Source organism: Diceros bicornis, chromosome 8 (genome assembly GCF_020826845.1).
Source record: "Diceros bicornis minor isolate mBicDic1 chromosome 8, mDicBic1.mat.cur, whole genome shotgun sequence".
In the NCBI taxonomy this organism is placed as follows: Eukaryota; Metazoa; Chordata; class Mammalia; order Perissodactyla; family Rhinocerotidae; genus Diceros; species Diceros bicornis.
Genome location: NC_080747.1, coordinates 84,766,628 through 84,784,546, shown reverse-complemented (window position 1 = coordinate 84,784,546; position 17,919 = coordinate 84,766,628). Strand labels below are relative to the sequence as shown.

General features: G+C 39.3%; 1 protein-coding gene across 1 annotated transcript in view; it reads left to right on the top strand.

Annotated features, from left to right (window-relative positions):
* SLC39A8 (solute carrier family 39 member 8) overlaps positions 1-17,919 on the top strand; it is a 91,786-nt gene that overhangs the window by 40,270 nt on the left and 33,597 nt on the right. Inside the window, exons 4-5 of the mRNA XM_058547583.1 lie at positions 75-197; positions 697-864. Coding sequence (XP_058403566.1) covers positions 75-197; positions 697-864 — 291 coding nt within the window. The remainder of the gene's footprint in view (positions 1-74; positions 198-696; positions 865-17,919) is intronic.

Genomic DNA, 17,919 nt, shown 5'->3' with positions numbered 1-17,919 from the left:
TTTTGGTATTAGTTTCTAGAAATCAAGTTAAAATTATTTGGTTTTACCTGAATTGCCTTTTTTCTCTCTCTCAGGCATTTGGATTCAATCCCAAAATTGACAACTATGTTGAGAAAGCAGTTGCTGTGTTTGGTGGATTTTACATACTTTTCTTTGTTGAAAGAATGCTCAAGATGTTGTTAAAGACGTATGGTCAGGTAAATGGACTTTATTTAAAACGTCTGATATGTTACCCACTAAACATACTTTATATAGGCGAATAAAGACAGGAATTTGTTCTTAGAATTATGTGAACAGTCCAATTATTAGGCTTATGAATGTGAGAAGAAAGAAAAGAGTCGATATATTGATAAGTATAAGAGAAACACTTGATTAATATTGCAGAATTTGTAGTAAGTGCTAACAATTTAACATTGAATAACAGATGTGCATAACTTGTATTCCATTCATATTCATCAAAATAAGAAATATTTGTACCCTAACATGAAAAAACAGAAACAAAAGAATCTAATAAATGAGGATAGATTTAAAGGGAGAGAAATTTTATAAATCTAAAAAGATTACATTACACATAGAATAGACATAAGATTTTTTTCTTATAAATTAAAAGCACTAAGCTCTCTGTTTCCTTGTCTGTATGAGCCATATTTTTTCCTTCTTACAACCTCTTCTTCATTTTGTTATTTTTCCATGTAGAATGATCATACCCACTTTGGAAATGATGACTTTGGTCCTTCTCAAGAAAAAACTCATCAACCTAAAGCATTACCTGCCATCAGCGGTGTGACTTGCTATGCAAATCCAGCTGTCACTGAGCCTAATGGACACATCCATTTTGATAATGTCAGTGTGGTCTCTCTACAGGTGTGTGGTTCCATTTTCTCTTTACTAGACTGTGTGCCTTGTACTATGTGAAGACTGCTGTGAATGCAGCCAGTTCAGTATTTTGTACATTTAAATGTGTCAGACTTATTCTTGTATATGTGGGATAAGTGGAATGTAAGTCTGCATTCTTTTTCCACTTTCCCTCTATTTGTTTACTGCAGACTAGTGAGTTAAGCAAAAAATGGTGGGTTACTGAGTCTGAAGTTTCACTATTCTCTAAGATTGTTTAACTATATAAGAATCACTTAGATTTATACAATAATATGTAGCAAGATTAATTCAGAACATTTCTCTTATTTTGCAATTCTTTCAAGATCCAGAAGCAAAGAACCACTTTGAGTGATTTTGAAACTGCAAGAAGAAAGAATATTTGTGAGCTATTAAAATTGTGTTCATTAATTAATTGAATTAGAATTTTTATTCTCATTTTCTAAATATTAATAGTTATCATTTCTTGAGCATGTAGTACTTGCGAGGTAATATGCTAGGCACTTAATTGTGTTATTTCGTTTACTTTTTATAACAACTTTTCAAAGTAGGGATTATTTTCTACATATTAGAACTATTTTGGTTTCAAGTGATGGAAATCAAACCCAAATTATGGATGCAAACAGCAGAATTAATTGGAAAGATAATGGGCTAATGGAACAGCCAGCTACAGGAAGAACAGGAACCTGGGACCAACAGAACCGTTAGCCCCCCTTTCCTCCCTGCGTCTTAGCGTCATTCTTTTCTTTCACTGTGGTCCAGCTCTTTCATAAGTGGGAAACAGCCACTAGCAACTCCTGAGATTTATGTCTTATAATTTCAGCTACTAGAAGGAAATTGACTTGACCCTAGTCCTAAATCCAGAATTCCTGGCACGTGTCTCTGGTCCAGCTTGAATTAGATATCCACTTCTAGACTAATCTAAGTGCTTAGAGGGTTGGTCCCTTGTATGGCCCCTAAGGAATACGGATGCAGCAGAGGAGTGGTTATTAAAAAGTGATGCTGGGATGATAGTGTCATTGGTGTCCACAGCGTTTCTCATTTGACAGATTAAGAAAGTGGAGCTTTAGATGTTAAATAACCTTTCCATGGTCGCTCAGCTCGTATATGATGGATCCACAAGCTACAAAGTTAAACACAATATAAAAGGGGACAGTTAAAAATAAAATCAAAAGGAAAGCCAGCTAAGAAAAAAAAAAAAAAGCAGAAAAAAGATATCTGGAGGAGGTTATTATGGAAAATGACCCAAGTTTCTTTCTGGAAAGAGAATATGACTGGTCGTATCCTTCTCCCCACTGATTCAGGAGAATCTCGAGTGTGTTTGAGGAGGCAGGTTTTTTTTTTTTTAATTGTGAAATTTTTGTTGTACATTATTGGTTGTCCAGTAACCCTATAAATGTATCCCTCCACCCCTTGTGCTCACCCCCCACCCCCCTTGTCCCTGGTAACCACCAAACAGTTCTATCTGTCCGTGTGTTGGTTTATCTTCTACATATGAGTGAAATCATGCACTGTTTGTCTTTCTCTTTCTGGCTTATTTCGCTTAACATAATACCCTCCAGGTCCGTCCATGTTGTTGCAAATGGGACGATTTTGTCTTTTTTTATAGCCTAGTAGTACTCCATTGTGTGTGTGTGTATATGTATATATATATATACACACCACGTTGTCTTTTTCCAGTCGTCAGTTGAGGGCCGCTTAGATTGCTTCCATGTCTTGGCTGTAGTGAATAATGCTGCGATGAACGTGGGGGTGCATAAGCCTCTTTGGATTGTTGATTTCAGGTTCCTTGGGTAGATGCCCAGTAGTGGGATAGCTGGATCATAAGGTATTTCTAATTTTAATTTTTTGAGGAATCTCCATACTGGTTTTCATAGAGGCTGCACCAGTTTGCACTGCCACCAGCAGTGGATTAGGGTTCCCGTTTCTCCACAGCCTCTCCAGCGTTTGCTGTTTTTTGTCTTGGTGATTATAGCCATTCTAATGGGTGTAAGATGATATCTTAGTGTGGTTTTGATTTGCATTTCCCTGATGATTAGTGATGTTGAGCATCTTTTCATGTGCCTATTGGCCATCTGTATATCTTCTTTGGAGAAGTGTCTGTTCATTTCCTCTGCCCATTTTTTGATCGGGTTGTTTGTTTTTCTGTTGTTCAGTTGCGTGAATTCTTTATATTTTATGGAGATTAATCCCTTGTCAGATATACAGTTTGCAAATATTCTTTCCCAGCTGGTGGGTTGCCTGTTAATTTTGATCCTGGTTTCATTTGCCTTGTAGAAGTTCTTTAATCTGATCAAGTCCCACTTGTTTATTTTTTCTTTTGTTTCCCTTGTCAGAGTAGACATGGAATTCGAAAAGATCCCTTTATGGCTGATGACGAATAGTGTACTACCTATATTTTTTTCCAAGAGTTTTATAGTTTCAGGTCTCACCTGCAGGTCTTTGATCCATTTTGAGTTAATTTTTGTATATGGTGAGAGAAGATGGTCTACTTTCATTCTTTTGCAAGTGGCTGTCCAGTTTTCCCAGCACCATTTATTGAAGAAACTTTCCTTTCTCCATTGTGTGTTCTTAGCTCCTTTATCAAAGATTAGCTGCCTGTAGATGTGAGGTTTTATTTCTGGGCTTTCAATTGTCTTCCATTGATCTGTGTGTCTGTTTTTGTACCAGTAACATGCTGTTTTAATTACTGTTGCTTTGTAGTATGTTTTGAAGTCAGGGATTGTGATGCCTCCAGCTTTGTTCTTTTTTCTCAGGATTGCTTTAGCTATTCGTGGTCTTTTCTTGCCCCATATGAATTTTAGTATTCTTTGTTCTATTTCCATGAAGAATGTCCTTGGGATTCTGATTGGGATTGCATTGAATCTGTAGATTGGTTTAGGTAGTATGGACATTTTAACTATGTTTATTCTTCCAATCCAAGTGCATGGAATAGTTTTCCATTTCTTTGTGTCATCATCGATTTCTTTCAATAAGGTCTTAGAGTTCTCGTTGTATAGGTCTTTCACTTCCTTGGTTAAATTTATTCCTAGATATTTTATTCTGTTTGTTGCAATTGTAAATGGGTTTGTCTTCTTGAGTTCTCTTTCTGTTAGTTCGTTGTTGGTATATAGAAATGCAACTGATTTCTGTAAGTTGCTTTTGTATCCTGCAACTTTGCTGTAGTTGTTGATTATTTCTAATAGTTTTCCAATGGATCCTTTGGGTTTTTTATATATAAGATCATGTCATCTGCAAATAGCGAGAGTTTCACTTCTTTGTTGCCTATTTGGGTTCCTTTTATTCCTTTTTCTTGCCTAATTGCTCTGGCCAGAACCTCCAGTACTGTGTTGAATAAGAGTGGCGAGAGTGGGCGCCCTTGTCTTGTTTCTGTTTTTAGGGGGATGGCTTTTGGTTTTTCCCCATTGAGTACGATGTTGGCTGTGGGTTTGTCAATATATGTCCTTTATTATGTTAAGGTACTTACCTTCTATACCCATTTCTTGAGAGTTTTTATCATAAATGGATGTTGGATCTTGTCAAATGCCTTCTCTGCAACTATTGAGATGATCGTATGGTTTTTATTCCTCATTTTGTTAATGTGGTGTATCACATTGATTGATTTGCAGATGTTGAACCATCCCTGTGTCCCTGGTATAAGTCCCACTTGATAATGGTGTATGATCTTTTTAATGTATTGCTGTATTTGGTTTGCCAATATTTTGTTGAGGACTTTTGTGTCTGTTCATCAGGGATGTTGGTCTGTAGTTTTCCTTCTTAGTATGTCTTTGTCTGGCTTTGGTATCAGGGTGTTGTTGGCCTCATAAAATGTGTTAGGAAGTATTCCATCTTCCTCTATTTTTTGGAATAGTTTGAGAAGGATAGGTATTAAATCTTCTTTGAATCTTTGGTAAAATTCTCCAGAGAAGCCATCTGGTCCTGGACTTTTATTTTTTGGGAGGTTTTTGATTACTGTTTCAATCTCTTTACTTGTGATTGGTCTATTCAGGTTCTCTATTTATTCTTGATTCAGTTTTGGGAGGTTGTATGAGTCTAAGAATTTATCCATTTCTTCTAGATTGTCCAATTTGTTGGCATATAGTTTTTCATAGTATTCTCTTATAGTCTTTTGTGTTTCTGTTGTGGTATCTGTTGTAATTTATCCTTTTTCATTTCTAATTTTATTTATTTGAGCCTTCTCTCTTTTTTTCTTGGTGAGTCTGGCTAAGGGTTTGTCAATTTTGTTTATCTTCTCAAAGAACCAGCTTTTTGTTTCATTGATCCTTTCTACTGTTTTTTTGATTTAAATTTCATTTACCTGCTCTGATTTTTATTATTTCCCTCCTTCTGTTGATTTTGGGCTTTGTTTGTTCTTCTTTTTCTAATTCTGTTAGGCGTAGTTTGAGGTTGCTTATTTGGGCTTTTTTTTTGTTTGTTAAGATGGGCCTGTATTGCTATGAGTTTCCCTTTCAGGACTGCTTTTGCTGCATCCCATATGAGTTGATATGGTGTATTTTCATTTTCATTTGTTTCCAGATGTGATGTGATTTCTCCTTTAATTTCATTGATGATCTGTTGGTTGTTTAGTAGCATGTTGTTGAGTCTCCACAGCTTTGTCATTTTCCCAGTTTTTTTCTTGTAGTTGATTTCTAGCTTCATGGCGTTATGGTCAGAAAATATGCTTTTTATGATTCCAATCTTCTTAAATTTATATAAGCATGCCTTGTTTCCCAACGTATGGTCTATTATTGAGAATGTTCCACGCGCGCTTGAGAAGATGTGTAATCTGCCGTGTTTGGATGGAGTGCTCTATATATATCTATTAAGTCCATCTCATCAAGTTTTTCATTTAAGTCCATTATTTCCTTGTTGATTTTCTGTCTGGATGATCTATCCATTGATGAAAGTGGGGTGTTAAGATCTCCTACTATTATTGTGTTGTAGTTAATATCTCCTTTTAGGTTTGTTAATAGTTGCTTTATGTACCTAGGTGCTCCTGTGTTGGGTGCATATATAAAAGTGATATGTCTTCTTGGTGGGATGTCCCTTTTATCATTATATATTGCCCCTCTTTGTCTCTCATTACCTGTTTTATCTTGAAGTGAACTTTGTCTAAGTACGGCAACATCTGCTTTCTTTTGTTTGCCCTTAGCTTGGAGTATCGTTCTTCCATCCCTTCACTCTGAGCCTGTGTTTGTCTTTAGAGCTGAGATCTGTTTCCTGGATGCAGCATATTGTTGGGTCTTGTTTTTTAATCCATCCCACCACTCTGTGTCTTTTGATTGGAGAGTTCAGTCCATTTACATTTAGGGTAATTATTGATATATGAGGGCTTATTGTTGCTATTTTATCGCTCTTTTTCTGGTTCTTTTGCATTTCTTTTGTTTCTCATCCCATGTGTTTTGGACTACGAATTTGGTTTGGTAGTTCTGTATGGGGGTTCTCTTAGTTGTCTCTGTCTTTATCATACGTAATTCTGTTCTGATTATTTGGTTAGTGGTTACCATGATGTTTGTGTAAAAAAATCTTTGTCCACTTTTTGATGGCCTCTTATTCCCTTAGGCTAAGTCGATTCGATCCCTTTTCTCTTCCTCTCTAAGTTATTGTTGTCACATCTTATTCCTTCTTGTGTTTTGAGATTGTGTTTAACACGATGAGGTTATATTTATTTTTGGTGCTTACCTTCCCTTGATCGTTGGTTTTATAATTAAGTGTTTGCTAATCTATTGTGATAGAGAGCTGCAGTTTTTCTGGGTTTGTCAATCTGTTTTCCTCCTCGTTCAAAACTTTGAATCCCTTTTCTCTTTTTTTTCTCAGGCATGAGGGCCTTCTTGAGCACTTCTTGTAGTGGGGGTCTTGTGGCCATGAACTCCCTTAACTTTTGTTTATCTGGGATAGTTATTATTTCTCCATCATATCTGAAGGATATTTTTGCTGGATAGAGTATTCTTGGCTGAAAGTTTTTGTCCTTCAGAATTTTGAATATATCGTTCCACTCCCTCCTAGCCTGTAAAGTTTCTGTTGAGAAATCAGCTGAGAGCCTGATAGGAAATCCTTTGTACATTTTTTTTAATTTTTTTTTTTTTATTGATGTGTTAATGGTTTCTAACATTGTGAAATTTTGGGTTGTACATTTTTGTTTGTCCATCAGCCCATATATGACTCCCTTCACCCCTTGTGCCCACCCCTCACCCCCACTGCCCGGGTAACCACAGTCCAGTTTTCTCTGTCCATGTGTTGGTTTATATTCCACATATGAGTGAGATCATACAGTGTTTGTCTTTCTCTTTCTGGCTTATTTCACTTAACATAATACTCTCCAGGCCCATCCATGTTGTTGCAAATGGGACAATTTTGTCTTTTTTATGGCTGAGTAGTATTCCATTGTATATATATACCACATTTTCTTAATCCAATCGTCAGTCGAGGGACACTTAGGTTGCTTCCACTTCTTGGCTATGGTGAATAATGCTGCAATGAACATAGGGGTGCATAAGCCTCTTTGGATTGTTGATTTCAGGTGCGTTGGATAGATTCCCAGTAGTGGGATGGCTGGATCATAGGGCATCTCTGTTTTTAATTCTTTGAGGAATCTCCATACCGTTTTCCATAGAGGCTGCACCAATTTGCATTCCCACCAGCTGTGTATGAGGGTTCCTGTTTCTCCACATCCTCTCCAACATTTGTTGTTTTTTGTCTTGGTGATTATAGCCATTCTAACGGGCGTGAGGTGGTATCTTAGCGTTGTTTTGATTTGCATTTCCCTGATGATTAGTGATGTTGAGCATCTTTTCATGTGCCTATTGGCCATCTGTATATCTTCCTTGGAGAAGTGTCTGTTCATTTCCTCTGCCCATTTTTTGATCGGGTTGTTTGTTTTTTTGTTGTTCAATTGTGTGAGTTCTTTATATATTATGGAGATCAACCCCTTGTCAGATGTATGTTTTGCAAATATTCTCTCCCAGCTGGTTGGTTGTTTGTTCATCTTGATTCTGGTTTCATTTGTCTTATAAAAGCTCTTTAATCTGATAAAGTCCCACTTGTTTATTTTTTCTTTAGTTTCCCTAGTCTGGGTAGGCATGTCATCTGAAAAGATTCCTTTAAAACCAATGTCAAATAGTGTGTTGCCTATATTTTCTTCTATGAGTTTTATAGTTTCAGGTCTCACCTTCAGGTCTTTGATCCATTTTGAGTTAATTTTTGTGAATGGCGATAGCACATGGTCCACTTTCATTCTTTTGCATGTGGCTGTCCAGTTTTCCCAACACCATTTATTGAAGAGACTTTCCTTTCTCCATTGCATGTCCTTAGCACCTTTGTCGAAAATTAGCTGTCCGTATATGTGTGGTTTTATTTCTGGGCTTTCAATTCTGTTCCATTGATCTGTGTGTCTGTTTTTGTACCAGTACCATGCTGTTTTGATTACTATTGCTTTGTAGTATGTTTTGAAGTCAGGAATTGTGATGCCTCCTGCTTTGTTCTTTTTCTTTAGGATTTCTTTAGCTATTCGGGGTCTTTTGTTGCCCCATATAAATTTTAGTATTCTTTTTTCTATTTCTGTGAAGAATGTCATTGGGATTCTGATTGGGTTTGCATTGAATCTGTAGATTGCTTTAGGTAATATAGACATTTTAACTATGTTTATTCTTCCAATCCACGTGCATGGGATATCTTTCCATTTCTTTATGTCATCGTGGATTTCCCTCAATAATGTCTTGTAGTTCTCATTGTATAGGTCCTTCACCTCCTTGGTAAGATTTATTCCTAGGTATTTTATTCTTTTTGATGCAATTGTAAATGGTATTCTTTTTGAGCTCTCTTTCTGTTAGTTCATTATTAGCATATAGAAATGCAACTGATTTTTGTAGATTGATTTTGTACCCTGCAACTTTGCTGTAGTTGTTGATTGTTTCTAACAGTTTTCCAACAGATTCTTTAGGGTTTTCTATATATATAATCATGTCATCTGCAAATAGTGGGAGTTTCACTTCTTCGTTACCTATTTGGATACCTTTTATTCCTTTTTCTTGCCTAATTGCTCTGGCCAAAACCTCCAGTACTATGTTGAACAGGAGTGGTGAGAGTGGGCAGCCCTGCCTCGTTCCTGTTCTCAGAGGAATGGCTTTCAGTCTTTCCCCGTTGAGTATGATGTTAGCTGTGGGTTTGTCATATATGGCCTTTATTATGTTGAGGTACTTTCCTTCTATTCCCATTTTATTGAGAGTTTTTATCATAAATGGATGTTGTATCTTGTCAAATGCCTTCTCTGCGTCTATTGAGACGATCATGTGGTTTTTATTCTTTGTTTTGTTGATGTGATGTATCACGTTGATTGATTTGCGGATGTTGAACCATCCCTGCGTCTCTGGTATAAATCCCACTTGATCATGGTGTATGATCTTTTTAGTATATTGTTGTATTCGGTTTGCCAATATTTTGTTGAGGATTTTTGCATCAATGTTCATCAGCGATATTGGCCTGTAATTTTCTTTCTTTGTATTGTCTTTGTCTGGTTTTGGTATCAGGGTGATGTTGGCCTCGTAGAATGATTTAGGAAGTGTTCCATCTTCCTCTATTTTTTGGAATAGTTTCAGAAGGATGGGTATTAAATCTTCTTTGAATGTTTGGTAAAATTCACTGGAGAAGCCATCTGGTCCTGGACTTTTATTTTTTGGGAGGTTTTTGATTACTATTTCAATCTCTTTAGTTGTTATTGGTCTATTCAGATTTTCCATTTCTTCTTGGTTCAATTTTGGGAGGTTGTATAAGTCTAAGAATTTATCCATTTCTTCTAGATTGTCCAATTTGTTGGCATATAATTTCTCATTCTCTTATAATCCTGTGTATTTCCATGGTATCCGTTGTAATTTCTCCTCTTTCATTTCTAATTTTATTTACTTGAGCCTTTTCTCTTTTTTTCTTAGTAAGCCTGGCTAAGGGTTTGTCTATTTTGTTTATCTTCTCGAAGAACCAACTCTTTGTTTCATTAATCCTTTCTACTGTTTTTTTGGTCTCAATATCATTTATTTCTGCTCTGATTTTTGTTATTTCTCTCCTTCTGCTGGCTTTGGGCTTTGTTTGTTCTTCTTTTTCTAGTTCTGTTAGGTGTAATTTAAGGTTGCCTATTAGGGCTTTTTCTTGTTTGTTAAGGTGGGCTTGTATCGCTATGAGTTTCCCTCTCAGGACCGCTTTTGCTGCATCCCATATGGTTTGATATGGCATGTTATCATTTTCGTTTGTTTCCAGATAGTTTTTGATTTCTCCTTTAATTTCATCAATGATCCATTGGTTGTTCAGTAGCATGTTGTTTAATCTCCACATTTTTGTCACTTTCCCAGTTTTTTTTTCCTGGTTCATTTCCAGTTTCATAGCCTTATGGTCTGAAAAGATGCTTGTTATGATTTCAATCTTCTTAAATTTATTGAGGCTTGCTTTGTTTCCCAACATATGGTCTATCCTAGAGAATGTTCCATGCGCGCTTGAGAAGAATGTGTAGTCAGCTGTTTTTGGGTAGAGTGCTCTGTATACGTCTACTAGGTCCATCTCGTCCAGTTTTTCATTTAAGTCTAATATTTCTTTATTAACTTTTTGTCTGGATGATCTATCCATTGCTGTAAGTGGGGTGTTAAGATCCCCTACTATTATTGTGTTGTTGTTGATTTCTCCTTTTAGGTTTGTTAATAGTTGTTTTATGTACATTGGTGCTCCTATGTTGGGTGCATATATATTTATAAGTGATATGTCTTCTTGATGGAGTGTCTTTTTTATCATTATATATTTCCCTTCTTTGTCTTTCTTAACCTGTTTTATCTTGAAGTCTACTTTGTCTGATATGAGTATGGCAACACCTGCTTTCTTTTGTTTGCCATTAGCTTGGAGTATTGTCTTCCATCCTTTCACTCTGAGCCTGTGCTTGTCTTTAGTGCTAAGATGTGTTTCCTGAAGGCAGCATATTGTTGGGTCTTACTTTTTAATCCATCCTGCCACTCTGTATCTTTTGATTGGAGAGTTCAATCCATTTACATTTAGGGTAATTATTGATATATGAGGGCTGAATGTTGCTGTTTTGTCACTTATTTTCTGGTTCTTTTGCATTTCCTTTGTTTCTTGTCCCATTTGTTTTGGACTGCCAATTCAGTTTGGTTGTTCTGTCTTATGATTCTTCTAGTTTTCTCTTTGTTTATCATATGTGGTTTTAATTTGATTATTTGTTTAGTGGTTACCTTGAGGTTTGGGCAAAAAATCTTGTGTATGAGATAGTCCATTATCTGATAGCCTCCTATTTCCTTATACTAAGTCAATTCAGTCACTTTCCTCTTCCCCTTCTAAGTTGCTCTTGTTATACCTTATTCTATCTTGTGTTGTGGCTGTGTGTTTACAGTGATGAGGTTAAATTTATTTTTGGTGAATTTCTTCCTTTGATCTTTGTGTTTAGTATTTAAGTGGTTGCTAACCTATTCCGGTAAAGATCTACTATTTCTCTGATTTTGTCTACCTACTTTTCTCCTTACTCCAAGCTTTGTGTTCCCTTTCTCTTCTTTTTTTCAGGCCTGAGGGCCTTCTTGAGTATTTCTTGTAGTGGGGGTCTCGTGGCCACGAACTCCCTTAGCTTTTGTTTATCTGGGAGAGTTACTATTTCTCCATCATATTTGAAGGATATTTTTGCTGGATAGAGTATTCTTGGCTGAAAGTTTTTGTCTTTTAGTATTTTGAATACATCATTCCAGTCTCTTCTAGCCTGAAAAGTTTCTGTTGATAAATCCGCTGAGAGCCTGATGGGAGTTCCTTTGTACGTTATTTTTTGTTTTTGTCTAGCTGCCCTTAATATTGTTTCTTTGTCGTTGACCCTGGCTAGCCTTACCACTAGGTGTCGTGGTGAAGGCCTTTGTCTGTTAATATATATAGGCGTCCTGTTGGCTTCGCTTACTGGTATTTCCTGCTCCTTCCCCAGATTTGGGAAATTTTCAGCTATTATTTCCTTGAATAGGCTCTCTGTTCCTCTTTCCCTCTCTTCTCCCTCAGGAATACCTATAATTCTTATGTTACATTTTCTAATAGAGTCAGATATTTCTCGGAGTCTTTCTTCATTTCTTTTTAGTCTTAGTTCTCTCTCCTCTTCCATCTGGAGTATATCTGTATTCCTATCCTCTAAAGTACTAATTCTTTCCTCCATATTGTCAGCTCTGTTCTTTAAAGATTCCAGATTCTCCTTTATCTCCTCCATTGTGTTCTTCATCTCCATCAGCACTGATTGGTTTTTCTTTATGATTTCAATCTCTTTTGTGAAGAAACTCCTAATCTCATTTAATTGTTTGTCTGTGTTGTCTCGTATTTCGTTGAGTGTTTTTATGATAGCTATTTTGAAATCTCTGTCATTTAGTTTATGGATTTCTGTGTCTTTGGGGTTGATTTCTGGGTGCTTGTCATTTTGTTTCTGGTCTGGTGATTTCATATATTTTTGCATTGTGGTTCCTGTGTTGGTTTTGTTTTTCCTCATCCTGGAAGTCTCTGGTTGCAATTTCCACCTGCCGCCACTGTCTGGTGGTAAAGGGCTGTGTAGTCTAAGCCCCCTGCGCTCTGCCCCAGTTTTTCTGCTGCGATCCGCAGTTTTGTTTTGTTTTTTTTTTTTTCCCCACTGCGATCCACGGGTCCTGTCCAGTTTGTTCAGGTCTGCCTCGGATCGCTAGGTCTAGTCGAGCTGCAGACTCCGGGTTGCGGGGAGGGGGGAGCTCTCTCTTTTGCCCTCTCGGTCCCTGACGTGGGAGGCTTCTCATTTGCCCCTCTTTATCCGCTCTCTGGGGTGCTCAGATGTTGATGGTAGCCCTGTGGCTCCTCTGAGCCCTCTGTGCGGGAGTTTCCCACTGGCTGAGAGAGCCCGAAGAGCTACAGTTTCCTGCCGAGGGCCGCCCCTCCCCCCTCTCTGGGAGCCGCGTGGACCGGATCGCTGATCTGATGGGGAGGGAGCGGAGTTCTCCCTACCTCTCCCCACTTCCTCCGGGGGCCCAGCACGTTCCGGTCTCAGATGTGCGGCAGTGTGGATCCCTCCACTCTAGGTTTTCACTGTCTGGGATTCCGTTGTTGGTCTGTGGCTGTTGCTTTTGTTGTATCTTGTGGGGGAAGAATTCACGGGAAAGCTCACTCCGCCATGATGCTGACGTCACTTGTACATTTTTTTTTTAATCTAGCTGCCCTTAATATTTTTTCTTCGTCTTTGACTTTTGCCAGTTTTACTACTATATGCCTCGGAGAGGGTCTTTTCACGTTGATATATTTAGATCTATTTATTTCATTCACTGGTATTTCTATCTCCTTCCCCAGGTTTGGGAAGTTCTCAGCTATTGTTTCTTTGAACAAGTTCTCTGCTCCTTTTTTTCTCACTTCTCCCTCTGGAATACCTATAATCCTTATGTTGGATTTCCTAATTGAGTTGGATATTTCTTGGAGAGTTTCTTCATTTCTTTTTAGTCTTAGTTCTCTTTCCTCCTCCATCTGGAGCATTTCTGCATTGCTGTCCTCAATATTACTAATTCTTTCCTCCATATTGTCAGCCCTGGTGCTTAAGGCTTCCAGATTTGTCTTTATCTCCTCTGTTGTGTTTTTCATCTCTAAAATTTCTGATTGGTTTTTCTTTATAGTTTCAATCTCTTTTGTGAAGAAACTCCGGATTTCATTGAATTGTCTATCTGTGTTTTCTTGTATTTCATTAAGCTTTTTTATGATGGCTATTTTGAGATCTCTGTCATTAAGGTGATACATTTCTGTGCTTTCTGGGTTGACTTCTGGGCGCTTGTCATTTTCCTTTTGGTCTGGAGATTTCATATATTTTTGGATAGTGCCTGTTGGTGTTGGTTTATTTTTCCTCATAGCGAAAATACATGGTGGCAGTTTCCTCTTGCCGCTGCTGTGTGGGGGTCAAGGGCTGTGTATTCCGGCCCACCTCGATCTGCGGACACTCTGGTCTGCCCCCAGCTGAGCTGAAGTGTGGCTGAGCTGAAGCATGGCTGATCCGAAGTGCAGCTGAGCGGAGGCTGCTGGGGGTGAAGCATGGGAACAGCTGGGACTGGAGTGCAGCTAGGCCAAAGAAGCTGCAGCTGGAGCACCACTGGGCTGAAGAAGCTGGAACTGGAGTGTGGCTGGGTCGAAGTTGCTGGCTCCAAGTCAGCTGGACCCTGAGCACAGCCAAGCCGAAGCAGCTGGAGCCTAGGGGGGTGTTGAGCCAAAGGAGCTGGGGGCAAGGCACGGTCGAGCTGATGCAACTGGGGCTGGGGCACAGTCAAGCCAAAGGGGCTGGGGCTGTGGCACGGTGGAGCCGGGGTAGCTGGGGCCGTGGTGCAGTCCAGCTGGAGCAGCTGGGGCTGTGGCACGGTGGGACCTGAGCTGCCGCCGCCTCTCGTGCAGTGGTGTGGGCATGCCCTGCCGCTGGTGGTGGCGGGGCGCAGTTGTGCTGCCACTGCTGGTGGGACCTGGGTGCCTGGTGGCCACTGCCCCTGGGGGTGGGGCGGGGTCTCGCTGACGCTGCTAGTGGGACCCTGGTGCTGGGGGCCTGCCACCCCTGGTGTCTGGGTGCCTGGGGGCCGCTGCCTCTGGGGGCAGGGCCGAGCTGAAACGCAGCTGTGTCGAGGCTGCAGGACCGCTGTGCTGAAGCCCCAGGCCGGCGGGCCAGGTTGGGGAGGGGCACTTACGTTTGCCTCCCGATCTCAGAGGTCTCTCGCCTTGCTGTGGCTCTCTGCTCTCCTGAGGGGCTAACTTGTCGAAAGTACTCTCGCAACAGTTCCACTCCTTCCATAGGGGGATTCCCCACAGGCTGTGAGGGATCTCGGAGAGCGCTGGTTTTCCCACAGAGAGCCGAGCCCCCGCCTCTCTGAGAGCCGCATGGTCTCATTCTCAGGGTCGCAGTCCTTGGGGAAGGAAGGGAGCTCCTCTTACCTCCTTCCACTTTCTCTGGGAATTCTAGCACCTCAGTCCTCGGTGTACAGCTGCCTGGGTGCCTCAGATGTTCCCTGTGTTGTGTGAATAGCTTCTATTGGGATATGAATGTCCTTTTTGTCGTGTCTTAGAGGGGGAGAGTTCAATGGGGGAAGCTCACTCCACCATGATGCTGACGTCACTCTGAGGAGGCAGTTTTTTTTTTTTTTTTTTTTTTTGTGAAGAAGATAAGCCCTGAGCTAACATCCATGCCAATCCTCCTCTTTTTTCTGAGGAAGACTGGCCCTGGGCTAACATCCGTGACCATCTTCCTCCACTTTATATGGGACGCTGCCACAGCATGGCTTGACAAGCGGTGTGTCGGTGTGTGCTGGGGATCCGAATCCGGGCCGCCAGAAGCGGAGCGTGTGCACTTAACCGCTGCACCACGGGGCTGGCCGAAGGAGGCAGTTTTATGTGAGCACTGAGCTAAGAGAGGAAATTGTTTCATGCAGTGTAATGAATGATGCTTTCAGCCAAGATTTTGCAAAGAATGTGGGAATGTTCAAGTAGATAATTTCTTACAGTAATTACAGCTAGCAGTTATTAAATGCTTGAGGACTATGCCTAGAACTTTAAATGAATGATCTCATTTATAGCCTTAGTATAGCCTAGGCTTCAAGTACTGTTATAATTAGGAGACTGTGGCTTAGAGAGGGTTAAATAACACACTCAGGGACACACGGCTCCTAAGTGGTGAAGCTTGGGTCAGAACCGAGGTCACCTGATGCTGAAGCCTGCACTGTTATGTACCTCACTGGATTGCCTCTTTATGTTACTGCTCTACTAGAATCAAGATGATGACATTAACTCTTAACTTAATAAATATTAATTTTTATAGGGAGAAGAAGATAATTTGACCCAAGGGCATTGCTTTCTGAGGATGAATAAATTAAACTGCTCAAAAGTTTGATTTTAGTTTTAAAGTTTTAGGGCTCCTGATTTATGATTCACTATGGCCAGAAGACATGTTTGCAGTAAATATAAGCATCACGACAAAGATGGGGTCCTAGACATGATCCTGTTTTGTATAGTTTAGAAATCTCAATCAGAAGGCCATTCTTAGTTTACTTTGGTGGTAGCACTAGTGTACAGGCTGTTATTCATTTATTCAGTAAACATGTACTAAGTCCCTGCTCCTGTCCTGGGCACTGGGGATTCCAAAGCAGATGACTTCCTGTGGAACTTACAGTTTATTCAGCAGGAATAGACAGTATAGAAAAGAGTAAAACAAGAAAACACCAGGTAGCGGTAAACACTTTGATGAAAATAAAACATGGTGATATGGGAGTGACATATGGGGGCTTCTTTGATGGACTTGTCAAGAAAGGCCCCTTAACAGGTCAGCAGAGAATTGGTTAATGAGAAAGAAGAGCCAGCCTTGCAAGTATCTGGGAAAGAATATCCTAAAAGTTTTGAGAATAATTGAACAGGTCACATGTAAGGGAACTGGAAGCCAAATGGCATTGGGCTTCCGGCACCGAACCAGTGGCTCAATCCCTTCGCTATTCTGAATAGAAACAGCTGTGGAATTGTGAACCTGGGTAAACTATCAATCTGGAGAGAGGGCGGAATGAAGCGAGGATTCTGGAAATAGACTTCTAGGAGTAAGAAGTCCAGCTGAAGGCAGAGAAGGTGGGTGTCAGGACGACAGCCCTGTATCAGGCCTTGAGGTGAGCCACAGAAATATTCCTGACACTAATTTCTTATGGAGGCTATTTTCTGGTCATTTTGGTTGAAGGCATAGTCTTGAATGAAGAGAGATTTAAAAAAATGGAGCAATATACTATTATTTTCTGTTTTCTCTTTATATTACATTAAAAAAATTAAAAGAAGTAGAATTTAAGAAATACTGTAAGTGTCTAGATTATGCTTTAAGAGGCAGTAGGTATTGTAATATAAGTGATAGTGATTTTAATAATAAAATTAAAATATTTTCTAGTATTTTAGATGATAAAAATAACTTAATCTAGATGACCCCATTACAATGATCGAACATGACATGTAAAATTCATGGTTCATTTCTGAGTCCAGGTATTGCCTTAAGAATTTCGTTGATGATTCCTGTTGCTACTACTTGAACACAGTGAAGTTTTTCCAAATTGAAAATAATAAGAAACTAAGAGTTGCAATGAGTTAAGAAAAGTAGTCTAATTTGACATTACTATCAATAGAACACAAATTATTTGACAATATAGATTGTAACAGCATGAGTCTTGATTTTCCTGGAATATAGGAAGAACAAAAGAAACATTATAGAATAATTAAAATGTATGACTTAGGGATGTCTTTATTGATATTCCTCCAAACAGTTCTGGCCCATCACAGAATACTCAGATATGCAATAACATTTAAGTTTCATTGTCTTTGGTATTTTGTCTATATTCAGTCATATAAAAACCATAGCTTTACACATATTTTTTTTCTGGTTTTGTAGCCATGGAAACATATTTATCACAGTAGGAGGATGGAAGATATTTTATTTAACAATTTGTTAGGTTTATTGTAACTTTTAAATATTCAGACAAACGATGTGCAATTTCCTTTGTACCCTTGCCCCAAATCCAGTCAATGTGAGGTACTGCACTCCACGTAGCATGTGTTGTGTGTGTGTGCATGCAGGAAATGTTCATGCACATTTTTGGGGAAAGATAGGATGATAAGGGGATGATAAGAAGGCAGTTATGAGCGAAGAAGGGGAGCACAGAATTCCATTTCTCCAGTTATTCAATTATTGCCACTAGGTGAGGTTTCACGTCTCACCCTGTGACGCTTGCTGTGTTCTTTTCTCTCTCTGACTACTGTATAGACACATGAAGAAGCCATTTCAGTATCTATGGGGACAGGTGGGTCTTTTTCCTCTGAGTCTACACCTTTGGAGGACTGTATTTGTTAGGTGTTGATTCCTTAGGAAGGTAAGGTAATTGGGGATTGTTAGCTCCTCAAAGCCGCTAGAGTGACTATGGAGCCCATTCCTCATGTCGGCTGTGATCAGGCTCTGTTCTAAATGAAACGTCTTGTGCTTTCATTTAAAATAGTTGCTATTAAATATAAAGTGATATGATCCACCTATTTTTCTAAAAAAAGAAAAATTAATATCAG